We start from the raw sequence: 26,334 nt of genomic DNA on the forward strand, positions 1-26,334 counted from the left end.
TAACAATGGAGAGAACAAAGTACTCATTAAAATCCAATCCTATATTAATGTTTCAGCATAGATATTTTAGACAGTTAAAAAGAGATAAGGTTCCCAATGATACCCTTATTACTTATTGTATATATATAAAGCATTGAGAGTGTTTTAAATTAGTCTTCGTTTTTATTAAAAACTGTTCTACATAGATAAAATATAAAAGTAAGAATAACCGACAATTAGAATTTTTATTAGTTATAGCTCGATTTATAATTGCATTAGTTAACAGTCCTAAATTACGCTGTTATCGTTCCATAAAATGTTGTTTACAGCTTTGTTTTCTATGATTTGTTACTTCTTCTCACAATGATGACAATCAAGACACACACAAGTACAAGACCACCAACTATACCTCCAATAAGCAGTGGTAATGCTATTGGTTCCTTCTACAAAATGAAAAAGTAGTAAATCGCATAGTTTAAATCTAATTTTATGTGTTAAATTAAACTAGATTGTGCCATATAACGATTGTTAACGAAATGTAAATCAACCATTCTATTTCAGTTTTAGTTTTTATATTGCGAATTAATTAAGATTTTCTCTAATGCACTAGATTTTTAATATGCATGAATAACCCGAAATGTTTGGGCCTTTTCTATGAAAGTTGCCTATTAGTAAAGGTTGTAATCTAACAGACTTTAACAGTTATAATCGGGGTCATACTAGTATTCAAAAAAATCTTTTCAGGGAATTAAGGGGTTAAAGTGGTGCAGTGAATTGAGCCAAAAAATTCAATACGATGCAATATTTTATAATTATGCGATATCCGATATATTGGATTCTTGAACAAGTCTACCAAATAGTCTTGTAATTTATTTAATGCACGAATTTAATACAAACTAATAAATTGTTTAAAAACCCATTTAGAAGTTCTTGTCTCACTACCTTAACAAATTACAATTCAAATTCAAACTTTTAATTACTATGAAAACAACATGTTAAATAAAGTTGTCTATGTATTTTGAAACATTTATCTAAAGATGTGATGATGATCTCCTTAATTGTTATATCATTATTGATCAATTTTAATTCAAAACAGTGAAAAGTATAACCTTTGGTGATTGAAATTTCCTACTTTTTCATAGAATTACAAGAAAATCTGCCTCTCCGATACAATACGTATCGGTAGTTATTTTTTCGAAACGGTATATACTAAAATAGCGATACGTATCGAGCATTTGATATATTGACACAGCTAGATTTTATACTCTGATCAGTTTTTTTGTGGTTTTCATCTCTCATATTTTTTTAACCTAAAATCTTAATGGCATATTACCTGGTTTTTTTTTATCTTTGATTGATTGATTGATTGTATACTGTTTAACGTCCCTCTCCAGAATATTTCACTGATATGGAGACGTCTTTTTTATCTTTAAAGAGGACAATAAAAAATCAAATTGCGTATTTTCTGATTTGAAAAAGATATTAAGTGCATTTTTAATACCTGGTGATAGATAGGAGAAAAAAAATCCATGCATTCAGAAAAATGTCCCCAAAAGACACGTACAAGGAAATGCACAAGAAAAGCAAACAGAATCATTAATATGAAAGTTATAAAGTTATGTATTACCACTTCTTGGTCAGCTATCTTGCTTGGAATTGATTGCACTGCGTATCCTCCAGAAAAATCCACTGATTTTACAACAGAATAAAAATCGCTGTCAAACACTTGAATTTCTGTAGATGGAACACAGCAATCACCTCTATATAATACAAATATTAAATTAAAAAATCAACGGTAATTTTGGTTACAAAAATAAAAGCCCTGTTTACCCATATCATTGTCTCTCAGTATTTTTGATGAGATTTGTCCGTGAGATTTGGCATTTTTGGTCTTGATCATTTTATACCACGGCGTTTTGGCAAACCGATATATATATTTAACGATTAAAAAGCGTGAAACTGAGACAGATCATACGATGACTAACTTCACAATTGGAAACAAGTGTATTTCTTATTTCTGTATTGTCATAATAGCAAAACGTGAGACGTATTATATACCAAAAATCCGTACAAAATACAGCGAAATCGTAAGAGTAAACAGGTCTGATTGATAACATTTTTTTCAAGAACTACTGAAATAGTTTTTAAAAATTCGAAATTTTGTCCAAATACTTTATTGTACCAGGTGAAGCAACGTATGGCATTTCTTTCATACAATACTAACTAGTTCAATTTTTTTTCATTACCTCTTAGAAAGGTTTATGACATATGAAATCGATTTTACATACTGAACAGCCATCACGATTGTTGAATCATTGGAAACGTAGGATAAACTTGCAGCAGACGACAACGTAATGTTTGTGACGTTAACGCCAGAGAGCCGCAGAATGGATTCTGTTTTCCACAAGTAAAGGGAACAATTGCCCGTGTTCAGAGCAGAGAGAGGGCAGTCACTGGATTTATTAATTTGAACGAATTCTGGATGCTTTTTCGTGGTTATCTACAAAAATAAATTTGTTTAGTACATTTGTTTAGTTTTTTTTTCCTCATTTTAAGACATCTTTCTGAATATTTACTTACCATTACAGTTTGTTCACTTCTTTGTAACACTTTCGAATCTCCATTTGTCATCACAGCAATGGAGTATTTCCTTTTAATAAAATTTCAAAAAGTTACTTAATTTTCTGGGTTTTTTTTTTATAAAAAAGAAAAACAGAATTTTTGGAACTATTTAAACTTACAGAAAAGGAGAAAACATCTGACCCTTCACAAGAAAATTTGATGTAAAATTATCGAAAGGAGAAAGAATGACATGAACGGATGGTCTTCCATCCGGCAAATTTCCATTCGTTACATTAATTGTGGTAGTAAGTTGAATTGGTGAATTGCCCTTGTTTGTTATGGTGTATGTCACATTAAATGGTTCATCATATCTCTTTTCCTCTGTTGTAATAAAAATTATTTTGAATTAAATCATTTAAGAAATACAAAAAGAAATTTGTTTCCCATGAAAAAAAATACATTTTTAAAATGTAGAAAAACCTAACCAGTAAAGTGTACAACGGAGAGTTCAACCATCACAGGTTCTAAATTTATATTTCGAGCTCTTCTGAATTCGAAACCGCGGCTGTCTCTTCCTTCCATCACTATCATTGAAACCTTAAAACAAAGTGATGTTATTCAAAGTCAATTATTGTTTTATTTTAAGAACTCTTTTTATCAAAAATGTATTTGCATAAATTAATTATTGAAAATAAAACAAAGTTGAAGATACTCACAGATGTGTTTAGCTTAAGTTTCAACAAATACACAGAATTAACAGTAGAATTGTCATTATGTAACTCCAAGAGTTTAGGATACAGCAACCCCGACTCTGTCAACACACCAATTCGATCTACAGTTCCATTATCTAAGCTGTATACTGTTGTCATAATGGCATATTCGTTTCCTGTGGATGAAGTACAGTTTATATACAGTGTGTGAAACATATGGAGATACATCTTTGATAAAAATATAAAGTTTGTTCTAGTCTGCGCTCAATTTTGTCAGGAAGAAAAACTGCTTGAAAATAAGTAGTTTTATATAAAATATGCTAAAATTGAGGGAAAACGTGAACTTTACGATGTCATATTTCTAAATTATCGATCAAATTGAAAATAATCAATAAAGGTCGCATGTATAGCTGTTCAAATTAAAGCTTTATCTAAAGTAAAATTAAAATATTCATTTTCATATTTTGCTCTTTTATAAAATGTACCTAGAATCGGGTTTCCACTCATTGTAGTCAACAATCCATCTGCCATTTCCATGACATGTGATGAAAAGAAAAGTTCACTTTGGGCTGTAATATTTACGCGGATAACAAAATCCTCCGTGTCTTCAAGTCTTAGATTGTATCTGCCAGGGGTCGGGTTCTAAAAGATTAAAACATTAATTGACTGATACTGAATTGCAAAGTAGGTAAAAAATAGGGACTCATGTTAATCTTCCACTTTGAAAAAATAAACATTGAATAGGCTGCAAAGAATAGGAAATCAAAACTTGAATACTGAACTTACAGAGTATAAATGATATATCCATTTCACACAATTGAATTGAAATAAAATATTAAGACAGTAGTTTGCGAATTTGAGTATCTTTATGAACATGTATTTACGCATTTAAGTATAAAAAGTAACCTTCAAGGTAATTATGTTTAACTTCATTGTTGCCATATACATAAACTTAACATCTCCACTGAATGACAGCTTCGTTCCTAAAGAATTGAAGAATATAAGAGTGTTTTATATAAGTGAACCTTCAAAAATATCTAAATTTCAAAAATATTTGTGAATACAGTACACAGGGTAATTTTATTTCCGTTTTATTTTCACCTTTTTAGATTTGCAAATAATTTTGTTTCCTATTAAATTTCACCAAATATATATATATATATATATATATATATATATATATATATATATATATATATATATATATATATATATATATATATATATGTTAAAAAATTATAATGTTTTAATTTTAAAATTTTCCCGGTTTTTAATTCGTTAACCTGTGCGAAGGGCAAGAAAAAGGCGGATGAAAAATGGGGGTAACAATTTCCGTGTACATATAGTATCAAAATTTGAATAATAAAACTATAAAAACTATTGAAGCTATATATATTTTACTTCTTACCATTTGTGTTCCATAGTTGTACGTTATTCATCAAGTTTTTGGATATCCCTTCCATTGCTATTTTGACAACGTTAGGATCACTATCTATAACCACAGTAGCGTTGTTTCTACTTGTCAAAGTTTTCAACTCAATTATAACATCTGCAGATGGTAATGTTTTCTATCAAAGAAAAAGATATTAAGACATGATGGCTAAATAAATGAAATGTTTGCTTTGTATCTTGCCCTCTGTACCTCCATTACTGTTTCCATAACTTCACCAATGTTTTCCTTGGTTGTTTCGTGAACTGATCCCCCGGTATTTTGCGCTATGTTTTTAAACATATCATCAGATCCAGAACCTCTTCTATGTCTCTTGGTTCCTATGGAAAATATAATTTAGTTGGTAATGATGTAATAGGAAATGAAAAAAAAGACAACCAAAATGATACCCCCCTCTGATTCTCTAGTTCGATGTTCTACCAAGTGAGCTATCTGTTCATGGCGATCGAACCTGTCTGATAAGCCCAACTATAAAGTTGGCTTATTCAACTCTAATATTGGCTTTTTTTCAACACTAATCTTGACTTTTTCACTCTTAAAGTTACCCGATTTAGTACAATTTTGTGCAGTCGTAGCATTAAAGTAATACCTTGTTATCCAATTAATATAACACCTAATATGGTCTAGTTGTGTAACTTCATATTTTACATAGTTGTATAATGTGTATTTATGTAAATAAAGGAATATATGTGTTCTAAATGCACAATTTTCGTGGTATATTAATTTATGAAAAATGTTGAAAGTCTTGAGGTGTTTTCTGGGTTTTAGTTTCTAAGCGCCCTCTATTGACGGCTATTAGCCAAATCCATATCAGAATAACGCTTCAATCGCACCTTCTCGGGCTTTTCCGACTAGCGGGAAAAAGGACCTCAAATGTATATGGTAGACGCCATGACAACCCTCCCTTTTCACGATCTTTGAAATAAATGCATGGAGACCTTTTATCTGTAGAATAAAGCGTTAAATTTTATTCAATATAATGATATTATCAAAAATATACTATAGAGGGGACTTCTAAGTACGCCTTACCTACATATATATGAGTTTAAAAACAGGAAATGTATGAATTTTTAACATCCGGTGATGTTAATACATTCGAGGTTGTTTTTCCAACCTCTGACGGAAAGGCCCGAGATGATGCGATGGAATAACGCTTGCAACGGGGGTGGGGGGCTTCTCTATAAGTTCATTATCTGTGTTTTTTATATTGGGCCGCACCTTCTGCTGCATTCTAAAATTGTAAAATTTGTCATCTATTTGGCATTTGTAATGAATGTTCTATTCACAAACACTTTTTCTATTATTTTAGTAGCTGCAAAACAGAGCTGCAAATGTGCTTCAGGTACCTGCGAACTGAGTTGTTCATTATTGCCCGCATATAAGAGCACATTAATATTATTATACTTATAACATTTAATATTACTATCCCTTAAATAAGCATGCATGTATGAAATGCTCTTATTTTCAAAGTTGTTTGAAGTTGCTGTATTCTTTAGAAAATTATATTAGATTTAATAATATAAAATTATGTTCTATAAAGTTGAGTGAGAAGGAAAAAAATAATAGAAGCAGTTATACTGAAAAATAGGTTTAAAATTTAGAATTAAAGTTGGAATAGCCAATATTTTGTAGTTTTTTATGCATGATTAACGCTGGAAAAACCATCTATAAAGTTGAAAAGGTCAGGATAAAGGTTTGAAAAGCAAACAATAAAGTTGTGATTAAACTTGGAAATTTGACTTTTAATTATCCAGTTTTTATACGCTTCCGTAGGTGAAAAAACTATTATATAGATATGTCGAAATTCTGCTCCTCTATTTTTGTACGAAACTCTGTCAAGCGACCTATCAAAATTATTAAACCCATCTGAACGCCATGATATACAAAATATATTTTAATGAATGAAAAGATTTTAATAGCATTTCATGATGCAAACAATAAAGACAACATATGATTGCTAAAAATACCAGCCTCTTCGCATAATACGACCACAGGTACCAGTAAGCAGAAAGATAATGGAAATATCACGTTTCTTCGCTTCCTTTATTACAGGATCTGCCAGGCTGTAGTCCTTCGCATCAGCATCAGTGAATACATATACAGTAGACCCAGGTAGCGACAACTGAATTGCTTTTAATTGAAATATTTTTGATGACAAGTATTGAGATTAACTTGGGCCTTAATAGAATATAACTAACATTAAAATTAGGAATTTTAACAATATAAAAAATATTGTACTGAAATGTTTGAATTTATAAAACTTATGTCCTTTTTACTTTCTACATCGACACTATCTAATTAAAATTAGACCTATGACCCTCTCCAGTTAGATCGCTACTTTGTAAAGCCATCTAACTGAAGCGGATCAAGATCTAATTTCAGTTAGATTGACATCGACAGTACCTGTCAGTGTGCCCGATAAAGCATATTCAGGACAATCGCCGCCCCCATTGGCACGCAGTCCCTGAAGCTGTCGAATCATCTGATATCCATCTGACGTCACATATCGAAGGCCTACCTTTACTGAAACAAAATATCATCGTCATCTTTTTTTTTGTAATTGTCATTTTCTTTTTTAAATGTTGTATAAATGAATATCTTGAAATATTTACTGTAATATATTAATGATTTAAATATTTTTTCCAGAAAATGGTGAGAAAATTATGCAAAAACTGAAAACCTGGGTCATTGAATGTTGTCAGAACGTAGTTAACTGGCTCGTTGTTGGATCCCTGTAAACTTGTCACAATGTTGACAGAATTAGCTATAACTGCTTTGATGTCATCAGACATGGAGCCTGTGGTATCTATAGCAAAAGCTATAGTATATCCTTCCCTTTTGATTTTCATTCTCCTTCGAAGTTGAAAAATTTGCAGGAAAACGTCCAATTCCGTCAGATGAACCAAACCTAAATCAAAATAATTAGTCCATTCTAAAAAAGTAAATTAATATTATTTAGATCTTGAATCATCAAAGAATTTTCATCAATTGATATCCTTCAAAAACCCTGATAATGTATTATTTTTTGTGTCAGTGAACATCTGATGACATTAGTACATTATATCTTGCATCCTATCATAAATACATGTAACTCGCAGGCTGACTTAGTTAAGTTGCATGTCAACATATTGAATGTTTGATGTCAGATAATTTACCCACATTAAAAATTTTAATAATGGTTGGCTTTCGTAATAACACAATTTTCTCGTCATTCCTCATTTTTTATTATTCAACAATTGAAACTTCATACAACTCGATTTCATCAATACCATACCGTTCACGGTAGCTCAGTCGGTAGAGAGCACGCTTCGTGATCGGGAGGTCGTGAGTTCGAATCTCGGCGGCGACTGACCTAAGTAAAAGTTGCGGGTCCTTCGGATAAGACCTAAAAAACCGAGACCCCGTGTCAGCGGCAGGCGTTGGCACGATAGAGATCCCTCACTGCTCAATGGCCCCGAGTGCCGAGTAAAGGTCGAAATTTGAAGCCCTTCACCGACATACGGTGACGTCTCCATATGAGTGAAAAATATAATATACAATCAATCAGTCAATCATCATGCCATAAAAAGAAAAAAAAAATGTTCCAATAGTATTTTCCTCTCAGGTTTATTCCAGTTACACACCCAACAAAATCTTTGTTTTCTTCACTGCTCTGCCCTCTTTTGTCCCGCTTCCATCGATACTGCATGGTAAAATTGAACAAATACTCGTACATGTACATAAACCCAAAGCTCGTCCTTAACCCTGTGTTGAGATCACCACTTAAGTGCTCTGCAAGTACTTTAGTTTCTTTATCCAAATAATAAAAGCAGTATTGTTTTTTCATGTCAGAACGTATCTGACTTCATACTATTGCTTTGTAAAAATTGCTTGACAAAAGACTCATACTTAAACGTGCCTAACTTGTACGAAATGAATAAAAACATAAAAAACTTACTGCTTTATATGTATTAAATATTTGGAGACAACTAACAGTATTTAAGCTCAAAAGGCCGTTGGACAATATAAAAAAGAAGCAGAACAAAAACAGATCTCTTAAACATCAGAGGTGGGATCAGGTGCCATGGAGTAAAGAGCATCCCTTGCCAACCGGTCACACCTGCCTTGTGCTCCTCGTCATAATCGAGAAATAACGGGAAAATCCTTCAACAGTTCGATTTGTGAAAAATGGCCTAACAATTAGTATGAAAAACTTCAGACAGATTTATACTCAATGATAATCTATATTAGCTGACAAGGCATTGTATCGACCAAAGAACTTACGAAATGATGACTTTAAGCGAGACTGCAAATAGTCTTGTTAGTCTTCTTTGTTAATAATTTACCTTGTTTTAGAAATTGTACATATGCAGAGCATGTTCTTGCCTATCGAATCAACTGATAGATATAAACCTCGTATGGAGGTGATGAAGGTATATTGCTGTATGAGTAAGGGAAGTTGACGATTGACAAGTTAATGTCATCACGTTTATCATAACGTTTGTTTGTAAGATTACCATAAACGTCTTTTTCGAGTAAAATGAAACAGATGTGTCAGACCCTGTGAAATCTTTTAGCTCAAGCTCACCAAATACATATCGTATCGGGAACGACTTTACTTTACCGGTCCCCAGAAAAACGCGCTAAAATGTAGTGTCGCCAAAGGCGACTTCACTATATATGAGATCGCATGAGCGATCGAAAAAATTTTTAAATACGAGGTTTTTTGGTCTTTTGACCCCAGAATCGAAATCTGCGGTTAAAAGTTTAGTTTAAAACTTCGTTTTTAAAAGAAGTTTTTAACCTTGTTCTCTGAAAAAAAATTGAAAATATTGTTATGAAAAAATCCTCAGAGAATAATTCTAAACGAAGCGAGTGCGGCGCATGCTTAGTGTCATTTTTTCGGCCATTCTTCCATGTAAACAAACGAACGAATTGTCTTTAAATCTGAATTATGATCTATGAAAAATTACAGAAACAACTAAATGTCTTAACGTATGTAAAAGAACGAGTTACTAACCCTAATCCATCGGATGGTATGCAAGGACGAAGACGTTTAGATGAAATCTCACGGGCAGATGCTAAACTAACCCTAAATAGTCAAATAATGTGCGAGGACTAACCCTAATCCCTCGAGACTAACACTAATCAGTCAAATACTAGTGCAAGGACTAACCCTAATCTCTCAGGTGGGTGCAAGACTACCCCTAATTAGTCAAATAATGTGCGAGGACTAACCCTAATCCCTCGGATGGATGCGAGACTAACACTAATCAGTCAAATACTAGTGCAAGGACTAACCCTTATCTCTCAGGTGGGTGCTATCCCTAATTAGTCGAATAGTGTGCAAATTTAACCTTTTTCAGTTGAGTGACGTAAATGTTACGTCATAGTCCAATGAGCGCGATTGAGGATCTTTTATTACTATGGTCTCTTTGTTTTTAAATATTTGGATCCAGCTTGGCAAACATAGTAAGACTTTGATTCGATGGGGGCTTTAAAGAAAAAGAAGTTTACTTTCTACTATAAATTAAACTGAATTAATGTCTGCATCGCAATATAATTTATTTCAAAAGACCTTTACTACGGTACATATGTTGTGGCAAACCTATATCAAGCTGTCAGTACACAAAATCGCACACCGTGTCTTGTTAGCCAAAAAGGATTACATTAACTGTGATTCCGTATAAGCCAATCACAAAAATATTCTTCTTTGTGATAGCAAATTTTTCTTGTGCACAAAGTACTTAACAAATTTATTTTAAAAAATTATTTAAAAGAATGACGCATCAAATTTAGCATTAAACATACCTGTTTTATCAGCAGATATGAAAAAATCAGTTGCCATGACAGCCGCCTCTGAAGCATGTGGATGCAAATAGTAGTGAGGCGAAAACTTGACATTAAATCGTTCCTTATTTATTCCACCCTTGGCTGGAATTTCAGAGCTTTTATCCCCCAGTCCACCATGACTACATTTTCCAGACTGATAGTCACTTGGTTCTTGAAATGAAATAAATTGAAAGAAAACAGTAATAACTTGTTTATAAAGTGATCTTTGGTGAAAAAATATTACCAAGGAACATTGTTCTGTTACTGAAAAAATAAAATTTTGTATAATATGAATGATATCAGATGCTATGGTACAGTCAACCTATCAAAAGGTTAGGAAGTATATTTGGTATTGAAATTTCAAGTTTTTGAAACATGACATGTTATAAAATAAGATAAAAAAAATGAAATAAAATAGTAGAGTAATAGTAAATTAACAAGTTCTGCCTAAATATTTACTTGCTGGTTTCTCTATGTTTTGACCACTTTTATATCCACTCGTCAGTTTTCCATCTGAGACATCATTATTTCGACAGTTTCTGAAATAATAAAGATGCCTCACAAAATATTTTGCAAAGACAACGATCACTGTTTTATGAAAATCTGATGACAAATGACTGTTATATATCTAAATCTCACAACTACAAAAACTTTTGAAAACTTTTTCAACATGTTCAACAAAAACATACCCTTCCTCACAGTTCTTGCAAGTGTCTTCAGTTAAAGCTGAAACTTCATACCCAAAGTTGGGTACAATACCTTATATAGAGAGAAAAAAAACCACGTGACCTTTGTTGAAATTATATTCAATGCTCATTTCCAAGTTACATTAATTAAAGACCGTATAATTAGTAAAAGATTTCAAAACATTTACATGTTTTTAAAAATATCTTTAATGGTTTAAAGCTGTTTGGTCTTTCACAGTGTTCACATCATAATATTTACATTCCGTATATTTTTCCTTATGAAATTCATTAGAAATCCACGACATTCAAATTTCTATAACACACGCGAAACCTTGTCACCGCGCGTTAGAATACACAGTAGGAGCTACATACATTTTCTATAATCTAGGAACAACAAATGTACAATGTTTTGACTCAATTTAATTAAAAACTACAACCCTGTTAATTAACGCAAAAAAACTACAAATGTGTGTTTAAAATTAAGGGACAACTGCACTTTACCGGTACGTCCAAATAACATGAAAATAGCACGTGTAAATTTGTGTCTTTTTTTCCTCGCAATGTTTGTCTGCGTGATTTAACTTTGTAACGTCATCTGATGTCACAAGCGGCTCTTACGTCTATTACCCACGTCAGTTTTGAAAGGAGCTAAATTCACATTAAAGATTAACGAAATAAGAAATTATGAAGAAGGAAAATTAGAAAATGTAAATATAAGCATTGAATTCATATTTTTGGCTGTCTTCGGTCCTATAACACACCTGGCCGTGCTGACAAATTTATCATACCGCGCTAACGCGCGGTATTCAATTTGTCGGCACGGCCAGGTGTGTTATAGGACCGAAGACAGCCAAAAATATGAATTCAATGCTTAAATAAACGTGGATTGAAGAAATTTGTTTACCTAGATTTTTGTTTATGGCCACTCCCTTCATTTCTATCCAGTTCGTGTTGCTGTAGAATTCTTGTAGTGTGTAGAGATACTGACCAATACTAAGCAGGAGAAAATCTCTATCAAGAGGACGTGTTTGAACAATTGTTTTTATCCGCAGTCTAATATTACACAGGTACATGTGGGCTGTTGAGAAAAGTATACAATAAATAAAAATGCTCTTTCAAACTCTTTAAAGATATCTACGTTGATACAAGTCATGTCATAATAATGATAATACGTGACGGTTAATACTAAAGTTTGATAAAATCTTATGATTTACCTCTATAGATTTGTTCGCCATTCACATGAACGTAAGCCTCCTCTTGTCTGTATCTCTGAACCATATTTTCATGATCAATTATTGTTAGTAGTACATTGTAAAAGTTTTGAAATCCACCAGCATCTTTAAAGAACATTCAAAAGAATTATTTGAAAACTTTGCTAGTCAGCATTTTCATTTGTGGAGAGAGATAAACCATTCAAAACCAATATTAGAGATAAACATGTTTGCATGTGGTTCGTTAATTTTAGTGATCAAAATAAAATTCTAGTAATCTTTTAAACTCTAGCTAATTGAAATTATAAAAACTTCTATGACGTCACCGATTGTTATTAGTCTACGTATATTTTACCGATTCAACCAGCACTAGTACTATTTTGGATATTTAAAGATCCAACTGACCATCGGGTTGGATATTTAAAATATCCAACTGCCTATCGGTTGGATATTTAAATACCCAACGGAGGTGCAGAAAACATAAAACAATGATCAAAAGAGATAAAACAATTTTAAAATTTATTTCCCATGCATATAAAAAAATAATAATTACTCTAAATTCGCCACACTATTAGAAATTTAGAATTAATTTCCAGTGCACACGGAATTACCGTCATTACTTCGCATTTATCACATTTATCGTGTTTCAAATGCACGTCCAATGCTCACAGAAATAACATTTCCTCCGAATTTTGCACACTTTTAGAAATGTTTTCGGCATTAAATCTTGAAAGCATACCTTTTGACACATAAATACATTTTCACCTTGAATCTTAAACTACATCACTTATTGCTGAATATTATTTCAGGGTCCGTTATCAGTAAATTCGTTCAGATTATCCGAGACTAATCTCCGTCTCATTCTTTTCAAAACAGCTTAAATAATTGACAGCCCATATATTTTTCGACACCATTTTTATTGCAGATCTTGATATGGAATTTTTTGAAGCAGGTTCAGCATAACACCGCCAATCCTTTTCTCTGTTAAAGCACTACTACAAGTATTGTCCGAATGGAACTCCATAAAAATTCAACACTTTTCCTCAACAAACCATGATATGTAATGACAATAACCCAAACATGTATCAAAATTCTGTAGTTTTCTTCTACTTTCAGATCAAAAGTATTCAAAACACTATCTGAACCTCTCTTATTTACAATGGATTTAAGAATATTCTTCGTCTGATTTCATGACTGTTCAGTACAATGAAAAGGGTTGAAATGAAATCATCACCATGCAGTTTCATGCTCACAAGTTCAAGGTTTGTTCGATTAGGCTATTGTTTTGTATCACGGTTGGATATTTGAATGGACTGCATCCTATTGTATTACAGCAAGTTGGATATTTTAAATGGGTAAATGTTTCTTTGGGGCCCAACGTAGGGATATTTTTTTAAGTACGATAAATAACTCGAAAGTGTTGAATAGTTTAGATAAAACATCCCCTATCGGGCATTCAGCCCTCGGAGAGAATGTTTTCTCTGAACTATTCAACAACATCACGTAATTCATCCCTTACAGAAAACATTAAGACATATTTTCATACTTTTAAAGAAAAAAATGTAAACATGACATGAACACCAACATGGCACATAAACTGTGCTCCCTTACCCATACTCGTATTATGCACCATCAGAATTAATTTGCCATTCAGAATCAAATGTTAAAAGCAAGGACGATTGTTCGACATTGAATTTTTTGTCACAGAAATTAGAAAATGAAATATAGTACTAGTATTAGAATTGAACAGAAAGTGGCAAATTAGATTCAATAAAATACTCTTTAAAAACGTTAATAAAAGTTTACCAGATCCGAAGTAGTCCTTCACAATTTGTTTTGGGTCCTTGTGGGATGTATTCACAAGTAAATTGGACTGAAGCACTTTGGCGACACCACGGAATAAGCCCTCTATGGTGATTTCACGGTGTGTCCTTTTGGGGTTTATATCCAAAGGTTCGTTAACGAACACCCAGTGTAAGAGAACACATGACTGGAACGGTTAAAAAGTCCAAAAATCATAGGTTTATATAACATGCTATATAAAAATGATTTTTGTCATCATTAACGGTCTTTGGATGTCAAGAGACAGAAGCCCTTTAATGAAGATTTGATTATATAACATAAAAAAGATATGTGGAGATTTCACCTTGTCAGTAGAGATAAGAATTTATCGATTAGCTCAAATATTAAAGAAAAAATGTTTGAATCGCATAGCAATAAGATTTTGTTTTCACATCAATCGGATTTAAACAAAGCCAAATTTAAAAAAGCATTGATTGAATGTATTCAAGGTATATTATGAAAGTTAATTTCCCAATTTCTTGCACAAAAGTTTTCTACTTCAATTTTCATTTAATTCACACAACTTTATTTTTTAGATTACCAAGTCATATGTGCACAGAAGAAAATACAGAAAAAATCCCCAAGTATATTTACGGTTATCTGGTGACCAATTTCGTGTGACATAGTAATATTTGCAGACAAATATTTTTGAAATTTTTATGAAAGTAGAATTTGTAACAAATATATTCCACGAGCTTTTGTGGTTTTAAAATTTTCTTTCTTTATAAAAAGCAATGTATTGATTTTAATATATACTATATTTATTTCCATTCTAAGTCGATATGATATACCCCGGCTTGAAATAAAAGATACCACAGAGTGTGACACATCTGTTTTATATTTTCGATATTTTACTTTAGACCTGACATTAATGATAATTAATCTAACGATAGAGTTTATTATATATGTGATGACTTTAACCTTTCAATCGTCAACTTTCCTTTATTATGCAGCTTTTATCACCTACAAACAGGGTATCTGAATGGCAAGTACATCTACGTAACTAATTTGAATGGCAAGTACATCTACGTAACTATAGCTATGATCAATTCATAAAACGAGGTAATTTACTGAAAACAAGACATTGAAGAAAGTATTTCAACAATCTCGTTTAAAGTTATCATTTTGTTAGTTCTATGGTTGTAACAATGACCTTGTCAGTAAATATAATCTTTCATTCAGTGATCAAATGCTAACGGACATATTTCGCACAAATTGTAAGTCTACACGTTTACACACTGTAGTAAAACATGTGTTCCCTTATTTGCAGATTAAAAAATAAGCAACACGACAATATGTACAGGTCGGCAGGGGCTGCCAGCAATGCCTTCCAGATAGACAATATGTATGAAGTACAACTGAAAAGTTGATAAAATTTGTTTGCGATTCTAAAAATCAATTTTAAATAAAATATGTTCAATTTGACATATTGTGAGTATGAGAAGTATCGACATTTGTCCGAAATCTGTCAATTTTGTTAAATCGTTTTGTTTTTTTTTTTAACTACAAAGTTTATATACAAAATGATTAATGACTGCATCTCTCAGCATAAAACATTAGTACCTTGACTGTTTTTAAGTCAATGTACAAAAGCTTTATATCGAATTCACTGAATGGTACAGCGAGCATTTCAATGAAAATGTAAAAATAAACAAAAACTTTTGATAGTGTCTGCAGAAGGAAAATCAACATGGAATCCAACTGAGATCAGAAGAGACGAAATACAGAAAGGTTAATTTTTAAAGAGTCTTTGATTTCTTGATCTTGAGCGTTTTCTTTTTTTTTTTTATAATTTTTATATTTTAATAGCATATAGTCACACAAAAATTATTTAAAAATCATGTTATTTCATATAAAAGATATTAAAATTTGCTTTTTTTGGACAGGATATTGGATGCAATACAACTTTCGTTTAGTGGGATTTTAATTTTACTTGTATTATTTTTGATCCTCAGACAGAGGTATGTTGAATGCAAGGTATAAAATCTATCACCAGATCGTATTTTGGTTAAATTCTTTCATACTAATAATTTTATTAGGACTTTGTAAGCTCTACTTCAGCTGGTCCGAGACCAAGTGCTGAAGAGCTTATGTGATAAACATACACAATAACCGTCCGTCTGTCTTTCTGTGTATTTTTAAAATGCAACTTCTTCTACAGTTTTTGTCGGATTTCAATATAACTTAGCACACAAATAAACTTCACAAGATATATAATTCTTTGCATTAGTTTTTAATTCGATGAACGGTTTTTGTCATGGTTACTAAAAAAATATAAATTTCTGTGAAAAACTTTCAAAACGCTAGTCCTACCACAGTTCTTAGCTGATTTCGAAATAGCTTGGTACACAAATAAAACAATAATTATATTTGGAAAATTGGCTTTTATAAAAATATCATAGAATATACCACCCCACTCTTTATATAAATTTGCCAAGTTTTGCAATAACTAGAAGTACTGCAATAAGAATTTTTTTGAATTTTTCGTGAAATCTATAAAATATTTAATCAATAAACCCTTTTCTATTGTTAAAATATTTCTTCCATTAACAACCAATTCTCATGAAAGTTTAAGCACTTCAGCAGTCGTTTCGAACAATTTTATTAAAGTATGCAAACGTTTTTAATGAAACATATGGAGATAACGAACAGTATTCAACTGTTCAAGATCAAAACTTCACAAAAACAATATTTATATTCAGTGTAATTTTCTTAATGAAATCCATTAGAAATCCACGACCTACAAATCTCAAACACACGCAAAACCTTGTGACCGCGCAAAAGAATACACAGCAGGAACTATATGCATTTTCAATAATCTAGGAACACCAAATTATACAATGTTTTAACTAAATTTAATTCTAAAAAACTATAACCCTGTTAAATGTTTTGCTTTATATGTTCGTTTAAACTTTTTTCCTCGCAATGTTGTTTCCATAACTTCACCAATGTTTTCCTTGGTTGTTTCGTGAACTGATCCCCCGGTATTTTGTGCTATGTGGTTAAACATATCATCAGATCTAGAACTTCTATGTCTCTTGGTTTCTATAGAAAATATAATATAATTGCTAATGGTGTAACAGGAAATGCTTAAATAAAAAGACAAGCAAATTGAACTACAAAACATCTGATTCTCTAGTTCGATGTTCTACCAGGGTCATAGCGATCGAACCTGTCTGATAGGTCAAACTTCAAAGTTGGCTTATTCAACTCTAATATTGGCTTTTTTCCAACTCTAATCTTGACTTTTTCAACTTTAAAGTTGCCCGGTTAAGTACAATTGTGTTGGATATATTTTGTGCAGTCGTAGCATTAAAGTAATATTGGTTTATCTAATTAATATAACACCTAATATGGTTTAGTTGTGTAAACTCATTATAAGCATATTTGTATAATGTGTATTATGTAAACAAAGAACTATATATGGAATATCTGTGTTCAAACGCTCAAGTTTTGTGGTATATTGATTTATTAATAATGTTGAAAGTCTTGAGGTGTTTTCCGGGTTTTAGTTTCTAAGCGCCCTATTAGCCTAATCCATATCAGAATAACGCATGAACGGGGGGGGGGCTTTCTCTATAATTTCATTGTCCCTCTTGTGTGTTTTATAAAGAGAGAGAGAGAGAGACCTTCTGCTGCATTCTAATAATTGTAATATTTTTTTTTTATTTTTGGCATTTGTAATGAATGCTCTATTCACAAACACTTGCTTTATTATTTTAATAGCTGCAGAACAGAGCTGCAAATGTGCTTCAGGTACCTGCGAACTGAGTTGTTCATTATTGTCCGCATTTAAGAGCACATCAATATTACTATATTTATAACATATTATATTATTATCCCTTAAATAAGCATAGATGCATGAAATGCTCTTATTTACAAACTTAAGGACATTGGCAACGTTTCTGGTTTTCGTATAGAATTTTTCAAGATTTTTTGAACAGGTTTAATGGTACCAAACATGTTCAATTCAGGTCCTTTTTACCCATCAAGCCAGCCTTCCTTTAACGATTTTGTCAAATCAATGTTTTAACAATTTTCAATGCATTTCCTATGTAAAATGTTGATAAATTGGGCCTATATTATTTTTAACCATACGTTTTCTCTAAAACCCATTTATTTCATAAGGTTTATAAATAAAACACATTGTTAAAACCTTATTTCTGATGATATGCATATAATTTGGCTGAAAATGCGAATATTGAAACAAAACACAGAAATACCAGCACTGTTTTTTAATTTTGAGTTACTTCCCTTAACTGTAATAACATCTAATCAATATTCATAATGATCAAGAGAGTGGTTGTTTATTTCTATTCTATAATTTACTTAATTGGAAACGAACTGTCAAAAAACATTTTTGCAAGGATTTATAGTAACTTTTTAATGGTGCATCATTCACATAACCTATGGAATCGTTCTCATTCGGTCCACCTAGCTATCAACACTTTCAACATAATTATTTCACACCTTTGCACTTCCCAGCAATCATTTACCTATTCTAAATGACGACCTGTTAACTGTCTGCCCCCTCAACACAATGTAAACAAACTCATCGCTGCTTTTTGTCCCCCGCTTGAAAAGTGGGGGATATTAATTTGGGTTTGTCCGTCCGTCTGTCCGTCCGTCCGTCCGTCCGTCTTTCTGTCTGCCTGTAACGCTTTCGTTTCCACACGATATCTCGAGAACCCTTTGAGCTTTTGCAATGAAATTTAGCATAGGAACTCCCTGTGGACTAAAGAAGACCCCTATTGATTCTGACGTCAAAAGGTCAAAGGTCAAGGTCATAAATAAGCAATTACTGTCTGTAATAACACTTTCGTTTCCACGCGATATCTCTAGAACCATTTGAGCTATTGGAATGAAATTTTACATAACAACTCCCTGTGGCCTAAGGAAGACCCCTATTGATTTTGAGGTCAAAAGGTCAAAGTTCAAGGTCGTAAATTTATCCATTCTCTCTGTGTGTAATACTATTATTTCCGAGCGATATTTCAAGAAGATTTTGAGCTTATGCAATGTAATTTTATACCAAAACTCCCTAGGACGTCTCTCGCCCCTCTCAAAGTGCCCCGCCCCGTTTGTTTTATTAGTATTTATGGTATTACATGTCGCTATTTTTAGCGCAGGGGCATGAGGAGAGTTATTGCCTATAAAACAGGTTCTCGGCGGATTTTATGTTCTTATTACATCTATTAGAACTGTTTAATATAGGCTAAGTAAATCAAACACCATTGATTTTGTAAAATTTTGAGAACACCGAACATGAAAACATGAATATATACATGTATGTGACTTCACTTCTGCATATACTTCATACAATGTATAGCGATTTCGTGGTCTAGTGGATATGTCGCTCGCTTCAAGTGTGAGAGGTCCCGGGATCGAATCTTGGTCGTATCTTTCTTTTTTCTTTTGAAATACTTTTTTTTTTACTAAATGATAGTATTCAGCATGTGAAATGAAAAAAATTATGAGGTTTTAAAATCATCATTACAGTGTGATAAATATTCCATGTAAAAAGAATCTTCTATACACATAATAAAGAATAAGCAATCAAATCTTTATATGCATATTGACATAAATGTATTTTATTTGCATCAGTATACATGTATACATTTAATAATTCTATAAATTCAGTCAGGGGGAGCCGACTTTTTCCCTAAGCGGGGGACACGAATTCTCTGAATTAGCTTGTCTTTTATTACTGTAGAGTTGAATATATCCGATAAAAAAACACACGTGCTTTTGTTTACCTCTCAGTCTATTACATCAATCGGCAATCCTCGGCTGACTCCGCTACGCTCCATTCAAACCTCGGATGTGATTAGTGGAGGAATACGCATCAGATCCTTACATTTCTCCGACGGAAATTGCCTTATCACTCATTTCATATTTCGCTCTGCATAACGTTCTTTGAAAATGTTATTTAACTTGTGCAATTCTTTATCGTAAACAGGTTTTGATTACAACCTCATGTCAGTAGAATTTGAAAGCAATAACAAACTGTTGAGTTTGCCACAAAATAACCCCGATTTCAAATGTATGACATTTGAAAGAAATTCAAATAAGATCAAATGACTGAATCAGCAAGATGGTAGATCACCGTTGACGTCCGAGGTTATGTGCGAGGTACGAGTCATCCGAGGATCTCCGAGTGCTATTACATATGCTTTCTTTGTTTTCAGCGCCTAGAGAATTCCATACGGGAGATCACTCTCAATGACCTTTTTTCATAAGTAAAGAAACCTGGGTATAAACCTTTTTTCTCCGGAAACCCTTCGTTGCCAATGACATTAAGTTGTTTGAAGTTGCTGTATCCTTTAGAATATTATATTAGATGTAACAATATAAAATTATGTTCTATAAAGTTGAGTGAGAAGGAAAAAAATAATAGAAGCAGTTATACTGGAAAAAAAGTTTGAAAAATTAGAATTAAAGTTGGAACAGCCAGATTTTGAAGTTATTTAATGCATGATTAACACTGGAAAAATCATCTATAAAGTTGAAAAGGTCAAGATAAAGGTTTTAAAAGAAAACAATAAAGTTGTGATTAAACTTGGAATTACTGACTTTTAATTATGCAGTACTTTTACGAAAAACTATAGACAAGTCGAAATTCTGCCCCTCTATTTTTGTACAATTCTCTGTCAAGCGACCTATCAAAATTATTGAACCAATCTGAACGCCATAATATACAAAATATATTTTAATGAATGAAAATGATTTTAATAGCATTTCATGATGCAAAAAATAAAGACAACATATGATTGCTAAAAAATACCAGCCTCTTCGCATAATACGGCCACAGGTACCAGTAAGCAGAAAGATAATGGAAATATCACGTTTCTTCGCTTCCTTTATTACAAGATCTGCCAGGCTGTAAGTCCTTCGCATCAGCATCAGTGAATACATATACAGTAGACCCAGGTAGCGACAACTGAATTGCTAAAATTGAATAAAAATATTTTTGATGATATGTACTGAGATTAACTTGAGCTCTAATGAAATATAACAACCCATAACATTAGAAATTTTGACAATACAAAAATATTGTGCTGAAATGTTTAAATGTTATAAAATGCATGTCCCTTTTACTTTCTACATCGACACAATCTAATTAAAATTTGACCTTTGACCCGCTACAGTTAGATCGCTACTTTGTGAAATCATCTTACTGGACCGGATCAACGATCATATCTAATTTTAATTAGATTGGCATCGACAGTACCTGTCAGTGTGCCCGATAAAGCATATTCAGGACAATCGCCGCCTCCATCGGCATGTAGTCCCTGCAGCTGTCGAATCATCTGATATCCATCTGACGTCACATATCGAAGGCCTACCTTTACTGAAACAAAATGTCATCGTCATCATCTTTTTTTGTAATTGTCATTTTCTTTTTAAAAGTTTTATAAATGAAAATCTTAAAATATTAATTGCAATATATTAATGATTAAAATATATTTTTCAAGAAAATGAGAAAATTGTGCAAAAAAAAAAACTGAAAACCTGGGTCGTTGAATGTTGTCAGAACGTAGTTATCTGGCTCGTTGTTGGATCCCTGTAAACTTGTCACAATGTTGACAGAATTAGCTATAACTGCTTTGATGTCATCAGACATAGAGCCTCTGGTATCTACCAGAATAGCAAAAGCTATAGTATATCCTTCCATTTTGATTTTCATTCTCCTTCGAAGTTGACAAATTTGCAGGAAAATGTCCAATCCCGTCAGGTGAACCAAGCCTAATCAAAATAGTAATTAAGTCCTTTCTGAAATAGTTAAGTAATATTATTCAGATCTTGATTTTGTGGTCTTAGTAAAGGAAGAATGCACTGTACAGAAATGCACTGTACAGAACTGGAATGGCATATTTTTGCACACCTACATAAACGATAATTATGCCAACCTGCAAGATAAACATCTTTTTAGATAATCTGATTTTAATGTGGCTAAAGCTGCTTACTAGCTAAATCAGTGTCTGACATTACATACTCATCATAATTTTGTTATACGTGTATAACTTATTGAGACAACATGCGAGATAAATATGTTCACAAACAAGAAATTTCTTTGAATCATCAAAGAATTTTCATCAATTGATATCTTTCAAAAACCCTGGCAATGCATTCTTATTTTTTTGGGTGTCTATGAACATCTGATGACATTAGTACATGTATCTTAATTTAGAAATATCTTTAAAAATGATTAGAAGGCAATGTACGTTGCATATGTCCTTAACATGTCAGATTATTTTGTTGGCGAGCTACGATTTCATCTCAACATGCGAGATATATCTGTTGACATGCTACTTATTCATACCAAGCTCCCTATTGGAAATGATAGATTTTATAACGATTTTAAATGGTTTAAATTGATAAAAAATAAACAACAGGTCAACATCGTTATCTCGCATGTTTATATATATCTTGCATCTAATCATTAATACATTTAACTCGCATACTGACTTAGTTAAGTTGCATGTTAACATAATTTTGTTGCACACTGAATGAATTACCCATATTTAAATTTTAAATGATGGTTGGCTTTCGTGATAACACTATTTTCTTGTCAAACCTCATTTCTTTTTTATTATTCAACAATTGAAACTGCATTCAACTTGACTTCATCATGCCATAAAAAAAATGTCCCAATAGTATTTCCTCTCAGGTTTATTCCAGGTACACACCAAACATAATCTTTGTTTTCTTCACTGCTCCCCATTCGTTTGCCCCGCTTCTAACAATACTGCATGGCAAAATTTAACATATACTCGTACATGTATAAAAACTGAAAGCTCGTCCTTAACCCTGTATTGAGATCACCACTAAAGTGCATTGCAAGTGTTTTTAGTTTCTTTCTCCAAATAATAAAAAGTAGTATTGTTTTTTCATGTCAAAACGTATCTGATTTCATACTATTGCTATGTAAAAAATTGCTTGACGAAAGACTCGTACTTAACAATTAGTATGAAAAACTTCAGACAAAATTAGCGATAGACTTAATGATAAACTATATTTATTTAGCTGACAAGGACATTGTATCGACCATAGAACTTACGAAATGATGACTTTAAACGAGATTGCAAATAGTCTTGTTAGTTTTCTTTGTTAATAACTTACCTCGTTTTAGAAATAGTACATACGCAAAATGTAGGTATATGATGAAGGTATATTACTGTATAAGTAATTTAATTTAAAAGATCTTTATTACGTTACAAGTTGTGGAAAACCTAGATGAAGCTGTCAGTACACAAATCGTACACCGTGTCTTGTTTGCAAAAAAATGATTACAATTGTTAGATCAACTTTGATTCCGTATAATCTAATCACAAAAAATTCTTCTCTATGATAGCAAAGTCTTTTTTGTACAAAAAGTACTTAGCAATTAAAAAAATAATTTAAAAGAATAAGGCATCAAATGTAGCATTAAACATACCTGTTTTATCAGCAGATATGAAATAATCAGTTGCCATTACAGCCGCCTCTGAAGCATGTTGATGCAAATAGTAGTGTGGAGAAAACTTGACATTATATCGTTCCTTATTTATTCCACCCCTGGCTGGAAATTCAGAGCTTTTATCCCCAAGTCCACCATGTTTTCATTTTCCAGACTGATAGTCACTTGGTTCTTAAAATGAAATACATTGAAAGAAATTCAATTGTTCTGTTACTGAAAACATAAATTTTTGTAAAATATGAACATGGATGACATCAAGTGCTATGGTACCTAACAAACTAATAACAGGTTAGGAAGTATATTTGGTATTGAAATTTCAAGTTTTTGAAACATGTCATGTTGAACAATTTGAACATAAATAAAAATGAAATAAAATAGTAGATTAATAGTAAATTAACAAGTTATGTTTTTGCCTAATATTTACTTGCTGGTTTCTCTATGTTTTGACCACTTTTATATCCACTCGTCAGTTTTCCATCTGTGATATCATTATTTCGACAGTTTCTAAAATAAAAAAAAGATGCAACCCAAAATATATCGCAGAGATAACGATCACTTTTATGGAAACCTGATGACAAATGACTGTAATATATTTAAATCTCACAACTACAAAAACTTTTGAAAACTTTTTCAACATAATAAAAACTTACCCTTTCTCGCAGTTCTTGCAAGTGTCTTCAGATAAAGCTGAAACTTCATACCCAAAGTTGGATGCAATACCTTATACAGAGAGAAAAATCCACATGACATTTATTGAAATTATATTCAATGCCCATTTCCAAGTAACATAAATTAAAGACCGTCTAATTATTAAAAAGATTTCAAAACATTTTAAACATTTTTAAAAAAGAAATATCTTTCATATGTTTTAAAACTGGTTTGGTCTTTCACAGTGTTCATATAATAAAACGTGGGTTGAAGAAATTCTTTTACCTAGATTTTTGTTTATGGCTACTCCTTTCAATTCTACCCAGTTCGTGTTGCTGTAGAATTCTTGTAGTGTGTAGAGATACTGACCAATACTAAGCAGGAGAAAATCTCTATCAAGCGGAAGTGTCTGAACAATTGTTTTAATCCGGAGTCTAATATTACACAGGTACATGTGGGCTGTTGAGAAAAGTGTTTGATAGATAAAAATGCTATTTCAAACTCTTTCAAGATATCCATGTTTATATATATATATTCAAGTCATTAAATAAATAGTTAAATAGTAATGCATATGAACGTTAATTTAATTTAACTTGAATGAATTCATGATTTATACATGTACCTCTAAAGATTTGTTCGCCATTCACATGAACATAAGCCTCCTCTTGTCTGTATCTCTGTATCATGTTTTCATGATCAATTAGTGTTATGAGAACATTGTAAAAGTTTTGAAATCCATCAGCATCTATAAAGAACATTTGAAACTTTGCAAGCCAGCTTATTCAATTGTGAAGGGAGATAATCCAATTTTTTTTTGTTATTCCGAAAAATAATATTATTTAGATAAACATGATAGCATGTGGTACGTTTTTATTAATCAAAATTAAAAATGCTTTTTTAATTAAAGTGATTAAAGTGATAAAGATTTCATTATGGATTTAAAAAAAGTCAGGGGAAAATGTCATGCATTTATCTTCTAAAAATGCAAAATATGACTGATTAACTTACTTTAAAATTAGCTAATGCAGAGGAAATGTATGTTATATCAAAATTTGTCTTCATAAACTAATGAAAATCTTCAATACCGTGGGTACGAGACACACTGGCCAGCTGCATGACAAGAATTTAATATGAACCAAGTACTTGCCTCTCAGAAGGAATGAATTAATGAAAACTTATTTTAGATTTTATTTTGAAATGTACTTGTTTTTCTTCACATTAAGAATCTTTTAAAGATTGTTTTGCTCATTGTGTTCACTGAAAACCTCAACTCTCAATTATAATTTTGCAAGTATTCATTATCATATGTGTGGTAAACTTTGAAAATTTCTTAAATATTTCAAGCTTTATAAGAAGCTAATTAAAATATAAAAATTACATAAAGGCAAATTTTCATTATTTTTAAAGGAAAAAAATGTAAATATGACATAAACACCCACGCGACGCCAATGTTGTGTTTCCTCACCCATACTTGTATTGTGTATCATCAGTAATCGTTAATTTAATTTGCTTTTCAAATCAACTGTTAAAAAATATAATATAATATGAAATTAAACAAAAAGTGGCAAATTAACCTCGATAAAATATCCTTTATAAAAATTAAATAATAATATTACCAGATCCGAAGTAATGCCTCACAATTTGTTTTGGGTCCTTGTGGGATGTATTCACAAGTGAATTGGATTGCAGCACTTTGGCAACACCTCGGAATAAGCCCTCTATTGTGATTTCACGATGTGTTCTTGTATGGGGTTCACTAGGCACGGTCTGAGGTGGGAATGAAAATGCTGGAACTAGAAAAAGTAAAACGAAAGTCCATGTTTGGGTGTACATTGCTAGATAGAAATGTTTTTGTACTTTAAACGGTGTTGAATTCAGACTGGAGGCTATCAATGAAGATTTGATAATATGACATAAAAAGGCTATCTGGATATTTCACCTTGTCAGTAGAGATAAGAATTTATCGTTTTGCTCA

At 31.9% G+C, this 26,334-nt stretch overlaps 2 protein-coding genes across 2 annotated transcripts; both read right to left on the minus strand.

Moving 5' to 3' along the window:
* Positions 1–302: 302 nt before the first annotated feature.
* On the minus strand, positions 303–21,913 carry LOC134251210 (uncharacterized). The gene is made up of 14 exons (XM_062733597.1): positions 21,764–21,913; positions 21,483–21,602; positions 21,040–21,199; positions 4,894–5,021; positions 4,660–4,819; positions 4,158–4,234; positions 3,737–3,893; positions 3,258–3,427; positions 3,027–3,138; positions 2,721–2,922; positions 2,560–2,629; positions 2,268–2,479; positions 1,607–1,739; positions 303–422 (listed from the first exon to the last, which is right to left on the minus strand). Exons 3-14 carry the CDS (start codon positions 21,164–21,166, stop codon positions 318–320), a joined length of 1,653 nt encoding a protein of 550 aa, XP_062589581.1. The 5' UTR covers positions 21,167–21,199; positions 21,483–21,602; positions 21,764–21,913; the 3' UTR covers positions 303–317.
* Positions 21,439–26,283, minus strand: LOC134251216 (von Willebrand factor A domain-containing protein 7-like). Its single transcript, XM_062733603.1, has 8 exons — positions 25,976–26,283; positions 24,982–25,104; positions 24,645–24,818; positions 24,362–24,431; positions 24,136–24,215; positions 23,691–23,813; positions 21,764–21,997; positions 21,439–21,602 (listed from the first exon to the last, which is right to left on the minus strand). Exons 1-8 carry the CDS (start codon positions 26,190–26,192, stop codon positions 21,439–21,441), a joined length of 1,185 nt encoding a protein of 394 aa, XP_062589587.1. The 5' UTR covers positions 26,193–26,283.
* Between the last annotated feature and the right edge of the window lie 51 nt (positions 26,284–26,334).

The sequence above is a fragment of the Saccostrea cucullata genome, unplaced genomic scaffold (genome assembly GCF_032062105.1).
Source record: "Saccostrea cucullata isolate Sc308-1 unplaced genomic scaffold, CSIRO_AGI_Scuc_v1 ctg1704, whole genome shotgun sequence".
Classification (NCBI taxonomy): Eukaryota; Metazoa; Mollusca; class Bivalvia; order Ostreida; family Ostreidae; genus Saccostrea; species Saccostrea cuccullata.